At 38.3% G+C, this 20,308-nt stretch overlaps 1 protein-coding gene across 11 annotated transcripts in view; it reads left to right on the forward strand.

Moving 5' to 3' along the window:
* The window catches only part of DOCK10 (dedicator of cytokinesis 10), a 263,031-nt gene that overhangs the window by 156,402 nt on the left and 86,321 nt on the right, over positions 1 to 20,308 (forward strand). For all 11 annotated transcript variants that reach the window (XM_059167885.1, XM_059167886.1, XM_059167888.1 and 8 more), the window contains exons 8-13: positions 9,946 to 10,129; positions 11,428 to 11,513; positions 11,781 to 11,864; positions 11,989 to 12,144; positions 18,731 to 18,952; positions 19,139 to 19,261. In XM_059167885.1, coding sequence (XP_059023868.1) covers positions 9,946 to 10,129; positions 11,428 to 11,513; positions 11,781 to 11,864; positions 11,989 to 12,144; positions 18,731 to 18,952; positions 19,139 to 19,261 — 855 coding nt within the window. The remainder of the gene's footprint in view (positions 1 to 9,945; positions 10,130 to 11,427; positions 11,514 to 11,780; positions 11,865 to 11,988; positions 12,145 to 18,730; positions 18,953 to 19,138; positions 19,262 to 20,308) is intronic.

Here is a 20,308-nt window from a genome sequence, read left to right on the forward strand (position 1 = left end):
TGGGTAATAATGAGAGAGTAAATTTACAGTGTACACATACATCATCTTCCTTCTGAAGGAGGTTTCCTTCAAAGACAAGGATTATATTGATTCCCAAGAACTTAATTTCAGAAACAAGACACAGTGCTTTTAATAGACAATGCTGTTCTGCGAACTCTTGGTCTTCAAACGGTCTTTCTTAGTATTCAATGTGACGAGGACCACCGTGGCAAAGGAAAGCAGAATAATTCCATAGACCTCTTTGGGACATCTTGCTTTCATTTATTCTTTTTGCTCTTATGAAATAAGTATCCTTATTCCTTCTTGCATAAAAATTAAAGCAACCAAATGTTATAGCAAACTCTTCTTGAATTTCACAGGAAGATACTGGCTCATTGAGCTTGAGGACTGTTTTTCTGGTCCCAGGCCACTAGGAGCAGATCCTTCTCTTCCCACCAAGTCACAGGCATTCACATAGCTTGCTCCATAGTTGGGATCATGTCTTGGATTAATACCAGCGGCGCTTGGATCTGCAGATGCAAAAATGGAGTTTTCTCTAGTCGCTTAGGCCTAGCCTTTTTCTGGATGGTTTATCTTTTAAAATCTGGAATTCCTCCAGAAAGTAATAATGCTGAACTTTAAAAGGAAAGAATTAATTAAGTGTTGCTGAGCACTAGGTTGGAAGTGAAAGATAATTGCATTTTAATGCAGACACCAGCTTTCCATATGGAAAGGGCAATAAGGGTCTAAATGGAGGGTGAAGATCGTTTTCCATTGTTGATCACAAAGGAAACTCTTTGGCTTTAGAAATATCAAGTAAAACTTGAACAGTAGGTTAAAGATCAATGATTACATTTTATAGACATTGAACTAAAAAATTGAAAATTGAATAAATAAAATTTAAATATTTTCTTTTCTATTTTTTCCTTCAAAGCTTGCTCTAGCAAATGCGTTATCATCTTTTAGGAAGTATCACTGTGGGCCGGGCTACATATTAAGCTTGCAGAGATACATATTGATATGATATTTTTCTTCAAAGAATCCTACAACTCCATGTTGTATCTTGGTATTCAAATACCAAGTATTCAAATACCTTGGCATTCAAATCTGACCTTCACTATTGGAACCTCTTCTCCATTTTGTCTTGGGCTGTGGTTCAGTCTCTGTTTAAGTGATGCCTTGGAGCTGGAGAGTGTCTCCTAGGAGAAAATACAGCTTGGGGTTCACACGGGTTTAGCGTTCAAATCCTGGTTTCAGCATTTACTGCTGGAGGCTTTGAGTAAGTTACTCAAGCTCTGAGCTCAGGTTCCTCATCGGTAAAAAGGAAAAAGGATCTAGGAGACAATGTGTCCTCAGCCATTCTTCCCTAGTCTTATAACTAAACTGACGTGATTTCACTCCTTGGTGAGTCACAGGTAGAAACACACCAGGTGAGTTGTAATGCAAGAGAAACTTCATTTGCAGCAAATATGAAGATAATGAGGAATAACTTGCAAAGTTGTGACTCCCCAGCAAGGATGAGTGGGTTTACTTTATTTAAGCTTAGGCTGAATGTTAGAAAGGAGAGCCTTGTCAATGTAGAGACAGATATAAGATCATGCAAGTGTCATAAGGGAACATGCCTCTACAAACAATGTATGTTATGTAAATGACATTATGCATTATGTAACTAATACATATTATATATGTAATGCATATATTACAATTACATAAAATGTAATTACATATTACATAAATTACATAAAACAATACATATTACAATGCATAATACAATTATGTAAATATAAATATACATTTTAATATTATAATGAGGAAGAAGTAGTTGTCGGTTACTCTAGGTCACTCCAAGGTCCATCTGCACAGGGAGGGTTGGGGGGTCAAGCTCAAACTGGTCTGTGCTTTTTGGGCTCCAGGAGTTCTTCATACAGGCAGCTACTACTTGTGGAGTTGTCTTGGCTTCCATCATGGGATGCTGTGTCCTTCAGGTCTTTTGCCTGAGTTAAGAGATGCCAGAAAAAGGAGCTTAAGGAAAAATGTGGGACAAGGTCAGGGGTATGAGCAAGTGAGCAGTGAAGGTCAGATCTGGCTGGTGATAGTCTTTTCTTTAAGTATAAAGGTCACAACTTTGAGAGATAGTCACTCAATGGTGGAAAGGCCTTCCTAGAAAAACTCAATTCACCTTCCTGAAATTTCTACCTAAATATGCTTACTTATTCATTTATTTTTTGTTCATTCATTCACTCATTCAACAAATTTATTTAGTCCCTTTGACATACTAGGAACTCTGCTCAAGCATTGGGAATTTTCTGCTGAAGTCATAATCAGAGAGAGACACAGGCTCATTCCTAACTTATACAGTGTCACAAAAGCTATAAAGGGCACCTACTGTTAATTGTTCTAGGAGCACATAAGAGTAATGAACTCTTTTGGGTCAGCCAGCGGGATTCCTCAAGTAGATTTTACACATTAAAGCACAAATGAATAATCCTACTTCATTTTCCAGGAGAGAGCCATTCAAATATTTGGGAACATTCATTACATCTTTTAGAGTTCAGCTCTATACCTCCTCGTTTCTATTCCTCTTTATTAAGACCTTGTAGCCTTTTGTAGGGGGAGGACCTCCAGCTTCTTTAGATCACTTTGGGAAGATAGACATCTGGGTTACTTATCCCCTTGTATCTGGATCCTGGTTCTTACATATTTGCTTATAGCTCTTTTTGACTTAGGAGTTCTTACAACTGAAAGGAAGATTCTCAATGATACACTGCAAGTTTAGTCATTGCTATCACAAGCTCTCAGGTACAAAATGTCCCTGAAAATGAAACACATACACACAAAAACACAGAACAAATGAATAATAGAATGAGTCAGACTTATTTTGTCAAGAATCATAATCCATTTCCCTTGAATAAAATAGAAAAGAGGAACAAAGACCTTACCTCAGAAGTGATACCTACCATCTGTCATTCTAAGAAAGTCCAGACTCCTAAGAGTCTTAGTAAAACAAGCTATTTTCATTTGTTTCATTCACACCCAATCTATATCATTGTGTTCTACGAATAGCCCTTGGAATTCTGAGAAATATATTTTAAGGGTGACATCGAGTAGAGAAAGACTCGTAACCAGTAAATCTCTCAGAGATTTTTGGTGACGTTTATGAGTGGAAATTTTCTGGATCCTAGTTAAAAAAGAAAAAAAAAATAACAGTAGTTTTCCACTGTATAATATCATCAAACAGTAATATTAGATCTGTTTTATATGCTGTGCATTCCCAATCTGGAGCAGAACTTCCAGTTTTTGCTGCTTCCATTCTGATCTGATATGAAGGGATATTCAAGCCTCTGTGATCTTATCGTGTTCCTTCAAAGTCTTCATACTCATTCATCTACTGGCCTACCCATCCATCCACTCAAGGTCCTACAGTTATGGAGGAAAATGAATGAATAGTCCAAGAATTCCATCTGCTAGGTTTCCTACCTCAACATTAATAATGACTGATGTCACTTGACACAGGCTTAAATGGGACTGAGGCTGCCAAACACTGCTTCTTTCCTCCTAGTGCTGAATCTGCCACTTGTGGATATAGATTCCAAGACAATTGCCTTGAGTCCCCTGGGTGGCTCAGTCAGTTAAGCATCCAGTTCTTGGTTTTGTGTCAGGTCATGATCCCAAGGTCATGAGATCAAGCCCTGTGTAGGGCTCTGCACTTAGTGCAGAGTCTGCTTGAGATTCTCCCCCTCTCCCTCCCCTTCTGTCCCTCCCCCAACTCACACACACATGTGCTCTCTCTCTCTGTCTGTCTCTCAAATAAATAAATAAATGAAATCTTAATTAAAAAAAAAAAAAGACAATGGCCTCATGGGCTTGACCAAAGTCTAGAAACTCAGATCCATTCTGCAGCTCAGACAGCCCGCCACACGAGGGAAGTAGGTCAAGGTGCACACAACAGGGCACAGCGTGGACTGTGCAGATCTGGATCGGGCTCGTCCACAGAAAGGGAATCAAATTAGGAGGGAAAAATGGAGTGTACCTGCCAAGGGAAACAAATCTAGAAACTACGTATGACCTATAAACCTCCCATTAACAAAGTCAGGCTCTGCAGAACATCATTTCCGATGATAACAATAAAAACCAGAATGACACTTATACTTTTCTTCATCTAATATGCTATTTGACAACAGTTGATGAAACATGCATGGTTATTATCCCACTGGATTAAAATAAAACTCACGGAGCTAGAGTGGCTTTCCCAAACCACAGAGCTAGTAAATGGAAAAATTAGGTTTGAAGTAGAGGAACGTCCAAAAGCACCAAAAGATGCCCAAGGGGGCACCTGGGTGGCTCAGTCATTAGGCATCTGCCTTCGGATCAGATCAGATCCAATCCGATCTGATTTGTGGGGCTGATCATCGAGCCCCACATTGGTCTACCTGCTCAACAGAAAGTCTGCTTCTCCCACTCCTACTCCCCCTCCTATGTTCCTTCACTTGCTGTCTCTCTCTCTGTGTGTGTCAAATAAATAAATAAAATCTTTTAAAAAAAAATTAGGATGCCCAAGGAAATGGTCAGTCATCCTACATCATGTGGGCATGCCTGCATACATACATCTATTTTCCTGCAAGCCACATAGACAGAAGAAACACTAAAAAAATAAGCTCATGCATCATTTTAAGCCATGAGGTTTAAATGCAGGGTTTATTTCAGCAAATATATATTGAAAATTTTGCTGTGCAAGGCATTGTGGGAAAGCCAAATATGGATCAAATGCAGCTCTTGTCTTCAAAGAGCTCCCAGCCTATGGGAGAGGATGTGCAAGAAAAGAAAAAAAAAAAAATACACACATGCAGATACAGAGAGGGACATATCTCAATAGATTCTGAAAACATATGCAAGAATATAAATTGCATGTATCATGGCATGAGGCTTTATGATGTTATATATAGTCATATACATATATGTAAAGTATGCTGTATTTTTGCTTATTTGTTTACTGGCATTCTATAACACTAGTATGTAAGTTCAGTGAGGGCAAGTGCTTTACTTGAAATTTTCTAACACTATGTCTCTGGTGCATAGAAGGTGCCTAGTGCATTTTTGTTGAGTGAAATTAAATTAATAAACATGCAGAGAATGGGAAAGATTCTATAAATGGTATCCACCAACCCCAGTAACCTGTATGTGACATATGTGTTTCTTTTTAAAACCGTTCTTTTCTTCCTGCAAAATTCTGCAGAAGTTGCTAGTAACACATTGGAATAACGGCATGATGGAGTATTTTGTTTGGATAACTTCCTTTGACATTTGGTTCTCCATCGCCTTTGGTGGCTCTGTTGGAGTATCTATTCTGGAACCTTTCCAGATGAATATTGCAGAAACAGTGTGCTACCACTCATGAGACACATCAGAGCGTGTTAGGGCATATTCGCAGTTTCCTGTTCTTTTTTTTTTTTTTTCCTTTAAAGATTTTATTTAGTTGACAGAGATCACAAGTAGGCAGAGAGGCAGGCAGAGAGACAGAGGGGGAAGCAGGCTACCTGCTGAGCAGAGAGCCCGATGCGGGACTCAATCCTAGGACCCCACGATCATGATCTGAGCTGAAGACAGAGGCTTTCACCCACTGAGCCACCCAAGCGCCCCAGTTTCCTGTTCTTTATCAAAGCTGTGTAGATGGACTGTGGTGGGCTTGAGTACACAAAGTAGTTGCATCTACCACAAAGGACACTGTTTTCAGGGATACAGGAAAACTGGGGGAAGAACAAAAAGAACGTGAGTATTTCTGGATTACCGCTGTAATGACGTAACAGTTGCATTTTGAGATTATTAAACTGTCTCAAGGATTTTCTATTTTTGTCCATTCTTTTTTGTTATTTTGTATGCCATTATCTTAGAGATCACAGAGAGTGAGATAAGAAACCACTTAGGGCATCATAATCTTCCCCAGCATAAACTCCTCTACATTGCAAGTAAGTAGTTCGATTTTGCCCTAAATAGAAAAAGATGATTTGGGTTATGAGCAGCTGCAAATGGAATATTTATTTCACTAATAAAAATCTCTTTTTGAAAAACAAGGGCTTGGGGCGCCTGGGTGGTTCAGTGGGTTAAGCCTCTGCCTTCAGCTCAGGTCATGATCCCAGGGTCCTGGGATCGAGCCCCACTCGATCAGGCTCTCTGCTCAGTGGGGAGCCTGCTTCCACCTCTCTCTCTCTGCCTGCCTCTCTGCTACTTGTGATCTCTCCCTCTGTCAAATAAATAAGTAAAATCTTAAAAAAAAAAAAAAAAGAAGAAGAAGAAGAAGAAAGGAAGAAGAAGAAAAACAAGGGCTTGTTAGACTTTGCTCAAATTTTTACAAAATATTTTTTTTAAGATTTTATTTATTTATTTGACAGACAGAGATCACAAGTAGGCAGAGAGGCAGGCAGAGAGAGAGGAGGAAGCAGGCTCCCTGTTGAGCAGAGAGCCCAATGCGGGGCTCGATCCCAGGACCCTGGGATCATGACCTGAGCCGAAAGCAGAGGCTTTAACCCACTGAGCCACCCAGGCGCCCCCAAAATATTTTTTAAAATATTGCTGAAGTAGGCAACCATAATCAATTTTTTTGAAATACAGAATGCCATTTAGAAAATCAAGTTCTGTCCACGTTTTGTCATGTTTTCTATCTAGAATTCTTTTAGTTCCTTGTCATCTGCATTTGAAAGCAGGTTGCAACTCAATCCATTTTAATTAATATAATTAATGTAAACGTTTTTACATAGCTTTGCATCTCCCTGTCCACATTACTTACAGCATGAGATTAATTAAGCAGATTCTTTCATGTGTTTGTTTTCAAGACAACACTGAGATTTGCTTGCATTTTGCTGTACTTAGCAATATTCTAGCCAAAGCCATGTCCTGAACTCTGAGCATTCTGACTTCTTTCTCTTCTTGTTGTTTTGTAAAGGAAAACTGTGTCTTCTTTTATACTTGCTCTCAGCCAAGTTGTCTTTGCCCTTAGACCTTCTGTGTGGGTGCAGAATGCACATAGCTTTATGGACTTCCTTCATCAGAACTCCAGACACGTGTGGCAGGGTGTGCGGAGGGAGTCTGCCCACACCACCTGCGAAGACCGTAGCTTCTAAGAATTGGCATTCTGAAAGAAGCTGTCTAAATGTTTGCTTTTGCACACTAAACTCTAGGGCCATAACTGTCTTTCTGGCAACCTCCACTGTGTTTACACTACAACCAAAATGATCTAAAAATGCATCTCTGGCCTTTTATCAGTCAAAGTCAGCCTGTCTTCTGCTCTTACAGAACCCAGAGGGTCCTAGGAGAATAGCAGTATTCTCATGTTGCAATAGGATTCCTGTTCTCAAGAAGAATTTTTATACCTTCATTTTATACCTCATCTTCAACACATTCACAGATCTTCCAATTTCACATTTGTGTAATTCACTGGTTGTCTCCCCTGTTCTGGCAGGGTAGAGACTGTCTGTTTTTGTCCAGCACAACCCATGAACCTGATAGACAGCACTTTATGAATGAATGCTATCACAGCACTGAGCACTGAGGGTAACCAGCCAGCCTCTGCCCTTCTCCAGCTCACAGACTATTAAAAGAGCCAGCCAGCAAGTGAGTCATTACAAGGCAAAGAGATAATAATACTTGAAGATAATACAGAAAAGCATGAGCTGAAGCCAAGAGTTTGTCCTTGAAAGAATCTAGAAAGTGGCACTTAAACTATGAAGTTTTACAGTGAGAATCACTGCTACTTTTTAAGCTAATTCTTTCTCCTTCGGGGCCTGAATTTTATATTTTCTTGAGCCATATGTGTTCCTCCTGTCTGTTCTCAGCATGTAGAGAATCTATGACATCCCAGGCCATGACCGTTTGGTATGCCCTTGGTTTGCCAAGGAGGGGGCAGGGAAGGAGAATAGCATCTTGGCTCCTGGGTAACCTCAGTAGGTATTAGAGTACATAGAGGTCATTTCCCTTCTCTGCCACTTGTTACCTGCAGAATCCCAAACACATTTTAATTTATCTCCCCAAGTCTCCATATCATTCTATGTTAAATGGAATAATACAATTTGTCTCACAGAGTTGTTACAGGACTAAGTGGAATAATGGCTGTGAATGCCCAGCATGGTACCTGGCATCTAGATGACCAGTGTTTAGTAAGTGTCATATTTGTGGTAGTAATCATGATACTGTGGAAGTGGAAGGGAACAAGTTATTTTAGGATAGTCTCTGAGAACATTGCAAAGAAGATATTAACAGAAGGTTATTAAAAATTGTTTTTTTCTTGCCACCAAGAATTATCAAAAAGAATTTTTTACTTTGATATTTAGCCATAATCTCACAGTATGGCAATACTCTCATCTTACTATTCGTCTCCTGTTTATATTTTACTTGGTTATGTAGCCTTCACTCAGTTAAAATTGTGGGTGCCCTAATGGTTTCCTAGCAGTATGGGTAAGAGATCATTACCTGTATCAGAATTACCTGAAAGTGAATTAGAAATGGACTAGGAAAGTGCTCTTGTAATTTGCTCCTGTATTCCCTCCACTCTCAGTGGGCTTCTCCCGTTGGAACAGTTGACTCTTTTGGCAGATTTCAACTTGGATGCCCCTTCCAGGGAAGAAGTAGCTACTCAGAAGTCTGAAGTAGCTACTCAACCCCTTAGCCCATTTTCATTCTCTGAACAGCACAGATCTCTGTTTTCCAGTTTGTTTATTCCTTTCATTCACTGTTCCCTACAAATGTCAGTTCCCCAAGAAGAGGAACCAATCCTATTCCATTATAAAAGGTGACTATTTTGAGCCCACTTGGTCCTGAACCCTCCTCTACAATAGCACAGGGTATAATGGTGAGCAGAACCGGCCCTGCCCTCCTACATGCAGCCATGAGGGAAACACATGTTGGTCAAAACAGACAAATGAAAATGAGTTAGTATATCATTCCAAATTGGACTAAGTGCCCTGGAAGACAAGAACCTTGTCCTAACAGAGGAATGTGGGAAGGTTTACTTGAGGAAGTATAACTTCATTTGAGATCCGTAGAGTGACTACGATTACCCTGAGTAGATGAGGGGCAAACATGGTGCTGATTGTGTGCAAGCATACGCATAGGGGAGGGGCTGCTTCGGGCCTTGTGACAGCAACACAGCTTGTGACAGGAGCACATTCAGGAACTAGAGCAAAGCCTCATGGGTTCATCACCAAAGGCAAAGTAGAGATGTGAGGTTGGAGAAAAATCTGGAGATTGATGGAAAAGCCAGAGCCACAGAAGGAAATGGAGTGCCCTGTCACGTGGATGTCATGTCTTTTAAAGCCATTGGACCAGATGAGAGAGAAAAGGAGTCTGAGGCAAAGCCAAAGTCAGAATTAAATGTCACCAAGTTAAGGAAGAGCCAGTAGAGATGACCGAAAGTGGTGGCCAGTGAAAAAGAAAGAAAACCAGAATTGAGTGTGGTCATGAAAACCAGACACAGACGGATTTCAAGAAGGAGCAATTGGCCACCATGTTAATTCAACTGAAAAGTCAGGAAGATGCAAAGAAAGGAATGTCCCTTGGATAATATAGCAGCATAGAATTTGTTAATGACCATGACAAGTGCTGTCATGGGGTATGACAGGGCCAGAAGCCCAAATGGAGTGAGTAGTGGACAGAACACAGGAATGAAGAAGTGAAGGTAGAAACTCAAATCAACCATCTGAAGTTTAGAGTATATTCCCACAGGTACCGGAAGAAGAAATTTTGAAGCACCATGCTCATCCAATCAACAAAAACCTAAATAAAATATCTATCTGTATAAAAAACCGTGAAAAATAACAAACAAAACAATTCATACCTAGCCAAATTTTTCACTTGATCTTTATGTTACTCTCCTGCCTGGAAACGCTTTGGAAGCGTGACCCCATAAAAAAAGGTCTTTCACTCTCTAAGACTTATTATCTTGTGTTTTTTCTTTCTTTCTTTCTTTTTATACCACAGAATAACAGATTAAGAAAATATGCCTTTGAATTGAAAATGAATGACCTAACCTATTTTGTGCTGGCGGCGGAAACAGAGTCAGATATGGATGAATGGATCCACACCCTGAACCGCATCCTGCAAATCAGTCCCGAGGGGCCCTCTCAGGGGAGGAGAAGCACAGAGCTTGCAGAACTGGGGCTGGGTGAGAGCAGATGCCTCCACTTCCACTTCCCTTCCTTTGTAAAGTGTGACCCATGCATCTGCGTTCATTTAAACTGCTAGTAACTGTGGTAGTTGTCAGGTCCTGCTTATCCATCCCTGAGCTATTTGCTCCAGAAAATCACACCTAAATCTTGACTTTTAGTGAATAGTGAGGGTCACCACACACAGGTATGATTTTGAGTTTACTGGCAATGATTTGAGGATAGAAGTCATTTGTCAGTAGTATTAAAATGTACCCAAGTGTGATGGGAGGTTCATGTAGATGGGGTAGTTGTGTTTCATAGCATTTAATTTAACTGGATTGAATTAACTAAGATGATATTATATAAAGACAAATTTATATTACATCCTTTTAGTTGAAAGATATTTTTAAAAAAAGGAAGAAAGATATCTTTCATGAATGCTTTTTGACCATACTGAGATCAGCTTATATGTGACAGTTCCATAAAGTTTGCACAGTACTCAAGATCTTTATAAGATAAAAAAAAAACTTTTCTTTTTCCCATCCTTATTACATCTTAAGATTCTAATTCATTCTACGCAAAGAAAAGAGAGCAAGAGAGAGGAAAGGACAGGGGATGAGAAAGGTAGAAAAACAGGTCTCTCCCTGCGTCGTAGACATGTGACCTATGAAAGACAAATTTACCTTCAGAGTTGGTCGCTCCTCCCAAAGGAAAACTATTTTAAGTCCTTTTGCCCAGCACTGTGGGATGTTAGAAACCAGAGTCTCTAAATTCTAGTAGTCTAAATATCATATGAAAGAGGCATGGGGTCATGAGGAAGAAAACTGAGGTTGACTTTAACGCAACTACTATATACTGTGGTGGGTGTTCTACATTCATGATTTACTTAGTAATGACCAACAAGAATATCAATGTTTACAGAATTTTAGAGAGTTTAACTAACCAAAGCTAGAATGCAAGTTTGACATTGATGGCCTGAGAATCAGAATTATCAAAAATGTATACACGTATAAAACATTTCAGTATGCATTGATGAGGTAAGCCATGACAACCCCAGGTATAAAGGTAGTATTAGAAGGATCAAGAGTTCTTATGGGCTCAGGATGGTGTCATGGAAAGAATCCCAAAATGACCATCAGGAGGTCTGATTTCCAGGTCCAGATCTTATAAGTGTATAGAGTCCTACAGCCAAGGTACAATGAAGGCATCTGCTCACTAATATTCACCCCGCATGCAGTTTTGATATGTCACAGCCTAGAGTAATGTATGATGAATAAGTATTACTTGGTAACTTCTCTTGGTGTATCTTTTCAAGATTCGCTGGATAATTCTATAACTTGTGAATGCACGCCAGAGGAAACAGAGTCTTCAGAAAACAGCCTACACCCAGACTTCGCAAAAGTAATAAAGCTGACATTTTGCTATGCAAATAAATTTGAATTACTTATTAGTTATTGCTTTCGTGAAAAAGATGGAAATGCTGTATTTTAAGATTTAGACTAAGACAAACAACACTTAAAAGCATGTTTTGATAAGATTTGCTGAGTGTTGATGGAGGATATTAAAACAGTGTAATAATAAGGAACAATTTCTTGCCCATGTGGATGGGGCCGAGCTGTAAGTATCTGGATACTTAGCTACCAAGAGCTAACACAGTTTTCTCCGTAGTACCTCACAGAAACTGAAGAGACTGTCAAAACAACTCGAAATATGGAGAGGCTAAATCTGTTCTCGCTGGATCCAGATATAGATGTAAGTCAGAATTCTTTCTAAGCAGATGTGAACTTGATCCACACACGTGTGTGTTATGATTAAGAATTCTTTTATTTTCTGTGATGGGTGTTCGTTGAGAAAGACCTTCAACATTTTCTTTCAGACCTTGAAACTTCAGAAAAAAGACCTTTTAGAACCTGACTCTGTGATCAAACCGTTTGAAGAAAAAGCTGCCAAGAGAATCATGATCATTTGTAAAGCTCTCAACTTAAATCTTCAGGGATGTGTTACGGAGAATGAGAATGATCCGATCACGAATGTAAGTTTCCTCCTGTTACATCCTATAAGGATCAGCCAACATCACACCCACTGTGCCCAAAATCTTTTCTGTTGCTGATAATTCCAGGCACTGAGTTCATACCCTCTGTTCTCTGAAGGAGTATGAGTGACAGTATTTTCCACATCAGGAAAGTGCACAAATTCTGAAGTGGAGTTGTGAAAATATTCCCATAAAACGTTCTTTTTGCTTTAAAGAAGAAGCATCAAAGGGATTTCATTTTAGGGTCCTTTCAATTAAATCATGCAGTGGTTCACAGTTTCCTATGATATTATTTGTACTTGAGATGGCTTTTTTTTTTTAAAGATTTTATTTATTTATTTGACAGAGAGTGATCACACGTAGGCAGAGAGGCAGGCAGAGAGAGAGAGAGAGAGAGAGAGGAAAGCAGCTCCCTGCTGAGCAGAGAGCCTGATGCGGGACTCTATCCCAGGACCCTGAGATCATGACCTGAGCTGAAGGCAGTGGCCTAACCCACTGAGCCACCCAGGAACCCCTCAAATACATAAATCTTTTTTTAAAAAAAGAAGAAAATAAAAATCGCACCTAATCCTACTATCAATAATAATCAGTGTTATTTATTGGCATGTTCCCTTTCATTATTTTGTAATGCTTTCCATTTTAATTTTTCATGAATCATCCTTTAATTATCATCTTTCACCTTAAAGAAGAAAATTTATTTCTAGATCCATGATATGAGCCATATTTGCTTTTAGAAGACAGAACAGATACAAGTTTTCTCTGCTTATTGAGTACATGCAATCCCACACACATCTCTATATGTAGGATGCTTGTTAGTTGTGACTGTGAGTGGCTGGCAGGGGGGATAAACTCTTCCAGGAAACTTTCATACCTGCTGCCCTTGGGTCTACAGGCAACACACGAATCCTCTGAGCTTTCTTTACCCTGTGTTAGCGGGAAAAGCTATGGACCTCAGATTTAATGAGGAGAACCAAGGGACCTGTGCCTCTTTGGGGTCAGAATGGCCGACCTTCTCCCTGATGAGTTCTGCCATGCTGGGCAAGTGGCTTGCCCTAACCCTTGTCTTCTGTAAATAAGATAGCAGTAACTATTTCGGATGATTATTGTGAGAATTAAATGAAATAACATGTGGAAAGAACTTAAATAATACTTGGTGGACAGAAAACAGTGATTGCGTATTAATTGTTATTTCAATATGTGGGAAATGGCTTTGAAATTTGTGAATACTATTTTGAGTGTTCCTTGTGAGAATCTTGTTGATAAATGAGATAAAATCGAAAGGTGTCACCAGTAAGAATCTTGCCCCAGAATGAAACTTCCTCCTATTTTATAACTGTAATTGTGCACTAGGTTTTTGGATAAATGTGATCATTCTGGAGGTCACATTTATTTATTTCTCAGCCAATACTTAATCAGTATACCTCCTGGGAGACAGACTTATTCAAGAGACTGGGGAACAGCAGGGAACAAAATAACAAACCCTCTGCCCTCTTGAAGATCAATTCTTTTTGGAAAGAACAAACAGTATATTAAAAAAAAAAAAAAAAAAAGGACAAGTAAATTTACCCAATAATCACATCTTGTTCACAGTTCCTTAAAATGAATCAGTATGACAGATGCAATACAGGGGAATGGGGAGACAAATTCTTCTGGGTGGGGTGGTCATAGGAGGCCTCTCTCAGGAGGTGATAGTTGAACAGAGACGTAAAGGGTGAGAAGGATAAAGGGTACAGGTCAAGGAAAAATATTCAAAGTAGAAGAAAGAGTAAGTGGGAATACCCTGAAACCACTAAGTCTTAGCAAGTTCTAGGAACACGAAGCATGTACTGAGGAGAAGAGTAGACCAGGACAATATGGGAGGAACAGTACCAAGTCAAATAATGTGAGGTACAGGCTGCAGTGAAGAATTTGGATTTATCCTGAGTGGAGGCTAGAGTGATTTAAAATACTTTCAAATGGTGTGGTTCAATTTCTGTTTGTTTGGCTTTTTTTTTTTAAGATCCCATCAGGAAAAAAAAAAAATGGATTGGAGGAAATACGAGTTGACTAGGGAGAGTAGATAGGAGGCTATCACCATAGTTCACTGAATGCTTTAGACTAGGACTGCAAGAAAGAAGGAGAGAAATGGACGGGTTTGACTGATGTCGCATAAACTGAATCAACAGGTTTCTCTAATCCATTGGATATAAGGATAAAGGGAAAGGATGAGTCTCTGGCTTTTGCCGTGAACACTTCTATGCATGATGGTGCCATTTTCTAAGAAGACAGAACTAGATGAAGACAGATTTGGGGGATATTGGCCAAGAATTCCATTGTGGGCATGTGAGGCTGGATATCCAGTAGAGATGTACATTGGGCAGATTCAAAAACAAGTTTAGAGTGCAAGGGAGTGGCCATGAATGAGACATAAACTTAGAAGTCAGTGACCTGGAGGGACATATTTGAGGATTTCTGTGTGCATAGAAAAAGGGCCAGAAACAAATATTTAACAGATGAATAGAGGAATGACCAAAGAGGCCTAAGAAGAAACGGCCATTGAAATAGAAATAAACCAGAAGAGTGGGTCCTAATGCCAAGGGAGAAAGTGTCACCCGTGTGGAATGGGCTAAGGACCTGAGAGTGACAGCAAGCCAGAGAAGAGCCCCGCAGTTGTGACCACATGGAGGATGCCAAGGACTATGGTGGAGAAATTTCCATGGAATGAAAGGGTTAGAAGGAGGATCAAAACATACTTTCATTCAGGATTAAAATTAAAAAAAAAAAATAGAAAGACTAGAAACTTGTTTCTTGAAACTACTTGGAAATATCAAGAAAACATAACCCAATTCCTACTGGCATTTAACCATCTTGTTAAATAAAAATAAATGTTCTTCGGTTTGGGGTTTTTGGTGTTTGTTTGTTTGCTTTTAACAAGGCACAATCTTAAGTGTGATTAAAAAATCCAGTTTAGAAAGTGAAACTTGAAGATAATGCGTGTTTCTTTCCAGCATGGGCAAATGACTCCTTCCATATGGATTCCTTTCCCTATACTAGAACTCATATACAGAAGTGTAATGTTTGTATTTGGGCCAGTCTTGCCAGGCACAAGAACATGCCCTAGTTCAGAACCCGCATCAGAATAACCTTTTATGTCTTTAAATCCAAAGGGACAAGTTGATTTGAGATGGTTTGAATGCCCATATTGTTTTTCATTTATTTTAAAGTTGATACAAATGTTTAAAAAATTAGAAAATGGCTTGGTAAAAAAATAATTTCATCGTGCTTATAAACAATAATTCAAAAAACTAACAAAATAGCCTCACCTAAACTCCACAGTAATTTTTTATGTAATGGCATTGTCTTTAAACATTTCTGTATATTATTCAGTGACATTCTTTTGTTAATGTAACTGTTTTTAAACTCATCATTTTTAATTCTGTGAGCGTATTTTTAAGTTAATCGAAGGTTAACCGAAGAACCAGCTCCTGTAATTAATGAATGAGTTTCTGAAAAGACTCCCTCAAAGAACTTTTCCATGATGAGGAAACAATATTTGACAGCATGTAATCTTTTAGTCAGTCCGTTGAAAACCAAATCCAAGTTGATGGTTTCTAGTATAAAATATTTCTTTGCAAATAGCAATTGATTCCAAAAATCTGAACAAATAAACTTGCTTCCCAGCAGAGTTACTTTAAAATTTTATGTCCTTCATTCTTTTAAGAAAATACAGAATTCTAAACATAAGAAGCCTATGACTTAATTTGTTAGGCTTTCAAGTGTCTGATTAAACAAATCCTTATTGAAAAGCCAGTGATTCAAAAAGTAAGATTTGACATTTAAGTTGAAAAGATGGATTGGAAGAAATAAATGAATCTCCGTATGAGCTTTAATTTCTTATGGATTATCAAAGTGGGTAATTTATTTCCATTCACCAAGCAGAAATGAAAATCAAAATGCCCCAATTCATGAAAAATAATAGTTTTTTTTTTTTTCCTTTGACCTTCAATGTGTTTTGGAGCTCCTACCTGAGTTATTTTCATGTAATTTTTGCATTTTCAACTCTTGGTAGATGACCACTATTACAAACCAAAAATTTTTCTCACCTAAATTAAAATGGTAAAATATAAAACTTTTACTTTTTAATTAGCTTATTTTTTAATAATTTATTGAATTTCATTTTATATGTGTAGTTCTGTTTCTAATAGTAAGGGACCTGGCAAGTACTGCTAATACTAAGGAATTACACTAATAGCCCTGTAATAAGCTAGCCATCTTACTGTGTTTTGAAGCATATGAGATACCTATTAAACATTCAGTACAATCCGCAGCATGAGTCTGTACAGTGATGAACATAATGTGATTTTTGTATGTAACCTGCTTGTCCACAGAACACCTGCTGGTAGGCATCCATTCAAAATTAAGTAGCATAAGCAAAAGTAAAAATGTTTTTCGTAAGTATATTCCATTTTTAGAAGCCCATAGTTAATTATGCACAATTAAATCTATTTGCATGTTTATAATTATATGTGTGTATATGTACATATGCATGATATGTATTTAATTACATGTGCATATATTTACTTCAGTCCTTGTTTCACTTAATTTCTGTTGCATTTGATGGTTGTCTAGTTGAAAATCCCTTCTTTCTTGAATCTTTCTTTGATTTCTATGATACTCTGCCTATATGAAAATTGCTGTTTTCTCTCTTTAAATCTCCCCTTCTACTCCCCAGTCTCTTTAATAAACTGCTTTCTCTTCTCCATCTCAATCCTTTGCATGCTGATATTTCCCAGGATGTCATTCTGATTCTCTTCCCTTTATCTCATGGCTAGACAAGAGCCCACATACAAAACTGTCAAGCCCAGTTTCCTTGGCTGAGCTCAAAACTCAACTGTGATTGGAATGACCTGTAGATGACTCTGTACGTACCATCCAGCACTCACCTCTGTACGTTTGTCGTATATATTAGTGAATGACATTGACATCCACTTAGTTTGTTATGTACTCAAACCTAGGACTTTTCTTTTATTCATGTGTGCCCCTGTGAACACCTCTCTCCAGCCAACCAGGACACCCAGTGGACTTCTGCATCCTTTGATTGTATCTCCTTAATATTCCTCGAATGCATCTCCTACAAATTCATCCTTTCGTGTTCTTTATGTTCTTTCATGAATTTATGGCTTTGCACATGTCATTCAACCAATCATAGATGTCCCTTCTCATCACATTTTTACCGGATGTCCTGGGATTAAGCCCCCCACCCCCATGCTAACTGGGAAGCTACATGCTCAGCTGGCTACCTGATCAGCTGTGAGTTGGCTTCTCCCTCTCCCTCTGCTCCTCCCCTCCACGGCTTCCATGTGCACTTTCTCTCATTCTCTCAAATAAATAAATAAAATCTTTAAAAAAGAAAAACTCAACCAAGAAACTTCCCTCTGCTTTCCATCTTCCATTCTCTTCCCATTTTGTCTTTATTTCGCATCTTCCCTTCTCTTCTTAGCATGGCAGTGAGAGGTGGAGGGGCAGTCACACAGAGCCTTGGAGCATACAAGAACTCCATATGATAAGGGGCAGAAAGCCATGTGAAGGCACAGAATCCTTGCACATGGTCTTGCCAGGATCTGGGACATTTGGCAGAGTGGTACAGAGCAGGCAATTAGAGGAGGCAGCTGTGATTGGGAGACTGATTACTTTGAACCAGTAAGTAAATTGATTGAACAAATAAGGAAATAGGCCAATGATAAGAAGAGCCAAATCTTTCACTATTAAAGGAAGGAGTTACATGAAATATGAATAGGGGAAAGGCTCAAAAGAAGTCTTTGGATTTGAATTGGAAATATAAGTTTCAACATGAACTGATGAGTTTTTAATAAAGATTCATGTACAAGTAGAGATAAAGCAATCATTGTAGATGTGAATGTTACTTGTAGGGACACGTGCATGTGTATGCATGTGTTTGTAGATGTGTCTCTGCATCCCAGTAAAAATGAGCTAATGAGCCCTGAGATCTTGGTTTCTAAATGTCACCCTCACAAAAAGGAAGCAGAGCTCTATGGAGAAATGACTGGAGCAATGGAAGTATAAGATGAGCATAGAACATCTTGTTGAATAAAGAAGTGTCCCCCAGAATTATGGGGATCCACCAAAAAGACACAGGAGCTACCTCTAGCCAAAGCTGGGACAATTTGAGCACTATTATAAATAATGATAGTAAGAGATTTAAATCTGTTGAATAAAATAGTAGTAGTCCATAAGTCTATACTTGTATAAATAAATAAATAAGAAGGGAAAGCTCATCACTACAGTAGAATGCCAATGAATAAAGGGAGAAGGAATGATGGAACTAGATAACCACCATTGGTAGCCATCAGAGTTGTTGATTCTAGTGGGAGTGACCCATGGTAGATTAGGTTTGATGAGTATCAGGACATAGGAGTAGTCTTAGAATATTTCTTTAAAACTGCTGATCACTTACCACTTGATATATATTATGATATGAAAAATATTATGTAGTTTGCCTACTGCTTTCTTAAATAAGATACTGATGGGACAACTGCAGGTATAATGATTTTATATCAAAACCACTGGCTCTTTGTTTTTCCTGCAGATTGAGCCTTTTTTTGTGAGTGTGGCACTTTATGACCTCAGAGACAACAGGAAGATTTCTGCCGATTTTCATGTGGATCTAAATCACACTGCTGTCAGGCAGATGCTCTCAGGGTCTTCCGTGGCTTTGGAAAATGGAAACATTGACACTGTCACTCCTAGACAATCAGAAGAACCTCACATCAAAGGCTTTCCAGAGGAATGGCTGAAATTTCCAAAACAGGTTGCACTTTTGTTTACTTGTGATGGCACCAAAAATGCTTGTTTCATTGTTCTCATCAAAAGATTACATCAGTTTCTGAAATAAAAATTCCCTTAAAGCTGTCCCTTAAAAAAAAAAAATGGGAATTTTGTTAATGTCTTCAGTATGCTTCCTTAGATTCTTACTAGCTGTTTTCCTCGTACATAGGCTATATTTTCTGTAAGCAATCCACATTCTGAAATTGTTTTCGTGGCCAAAATCGAAAAAGTACTGATGGGGAACATTGCAAGTGGCGCTGAACCTTATATTAAGAATCCGGACTCCAACAAGGTAATGCATTAACTTTTCCATAAATAATTTCAATTCCTTTCAAGATATAAAATCACCTTGCCTTGAAGAATTATCAAGCTTGGTAAAATGTAAGTCTTGAAATAGACACTTCTTAGTAAAATGAATGTCCATTAGGAAAATTTGAAAGTTTTTATTCTTGGTTTATGTTTTTGACTGACTTCTGATAATCTATTAGTAGAAATAAACTTAAATGTGAATGAAGCTTTAACTCCAAGGATCAAAGTGTTAGCAATAATGAAAAGTTAGGATTAATCTGATTTGAAAACAAGTGGATACATAGTTTACTGATGATGAAATAAGTGAAAAAAGATAGATAATTTTATTCTAATATTAATTTAATATTAGAATATTAGAATTTAGTATTAATATTTCTAATAATAATTTTTTTAAATTTTTTATTTTTTATAAACATATATTTTTATCCCCAGGAGTACAGGTCTGTGAATCACCAGGTTTACACACTTCACAGCACTCACCAAAGCACATACCCTCCCCAATGTCCATAATCCCACCCCCTTCTCCCAAACCCCCTCCCCCCAGCAACCCTCAGTTTGTTTTGTGAGATTAAGAGTCACTTATGGTTTGTCTCCCTCCCAATCCCATCTTGTGTCTAATAATAATTTTATTCAAATTATTCTAATATACCTAAATGAAGAAAGAGGAAATAGTAAAAGTTCTTTGAATGGTGGGACTACAAGACATTTTTTCTTCCTTTTTTCTTTTTTTTTTTTTTAACTTATTTTATTTTATTTTTTTAGAGAGACTGGGCGCATGAGGCAGGGGGAGAGGGAGAAGGAGAGAGAAACTCCAGCAGACCCCGCTGAGTGTGGAGCCTGACGTGGGCCTCAATCTCACTATCCTGAGATCATGACCTAAGCCAAAATCAGGCGTCAAAGGCTTAACTGACTGAACCACCCAGGCGCCTCTTCCTTTTTTTTTTTTTTAATAACTATATTCTCTTTAATAATCAAATGTTACTATTTAATAGAAGATAAATGTTAAATGTCATTTTTCACACAAAGGAAA

Source organism: Mustela lutreola, chromosome 3 (assembly GCF_030435805.1).
Source record: "Mustela lutreola isolate mMusLut2 chromosome 3, mMusLut2.pri, whole genome shotgun sequence".
Taxonomy (NCBI): Eukaryota; Metazoa; Chordata; class Mammalia; order Carnivora; family Mustelidae; genus Mustela; species Mustela lutreola.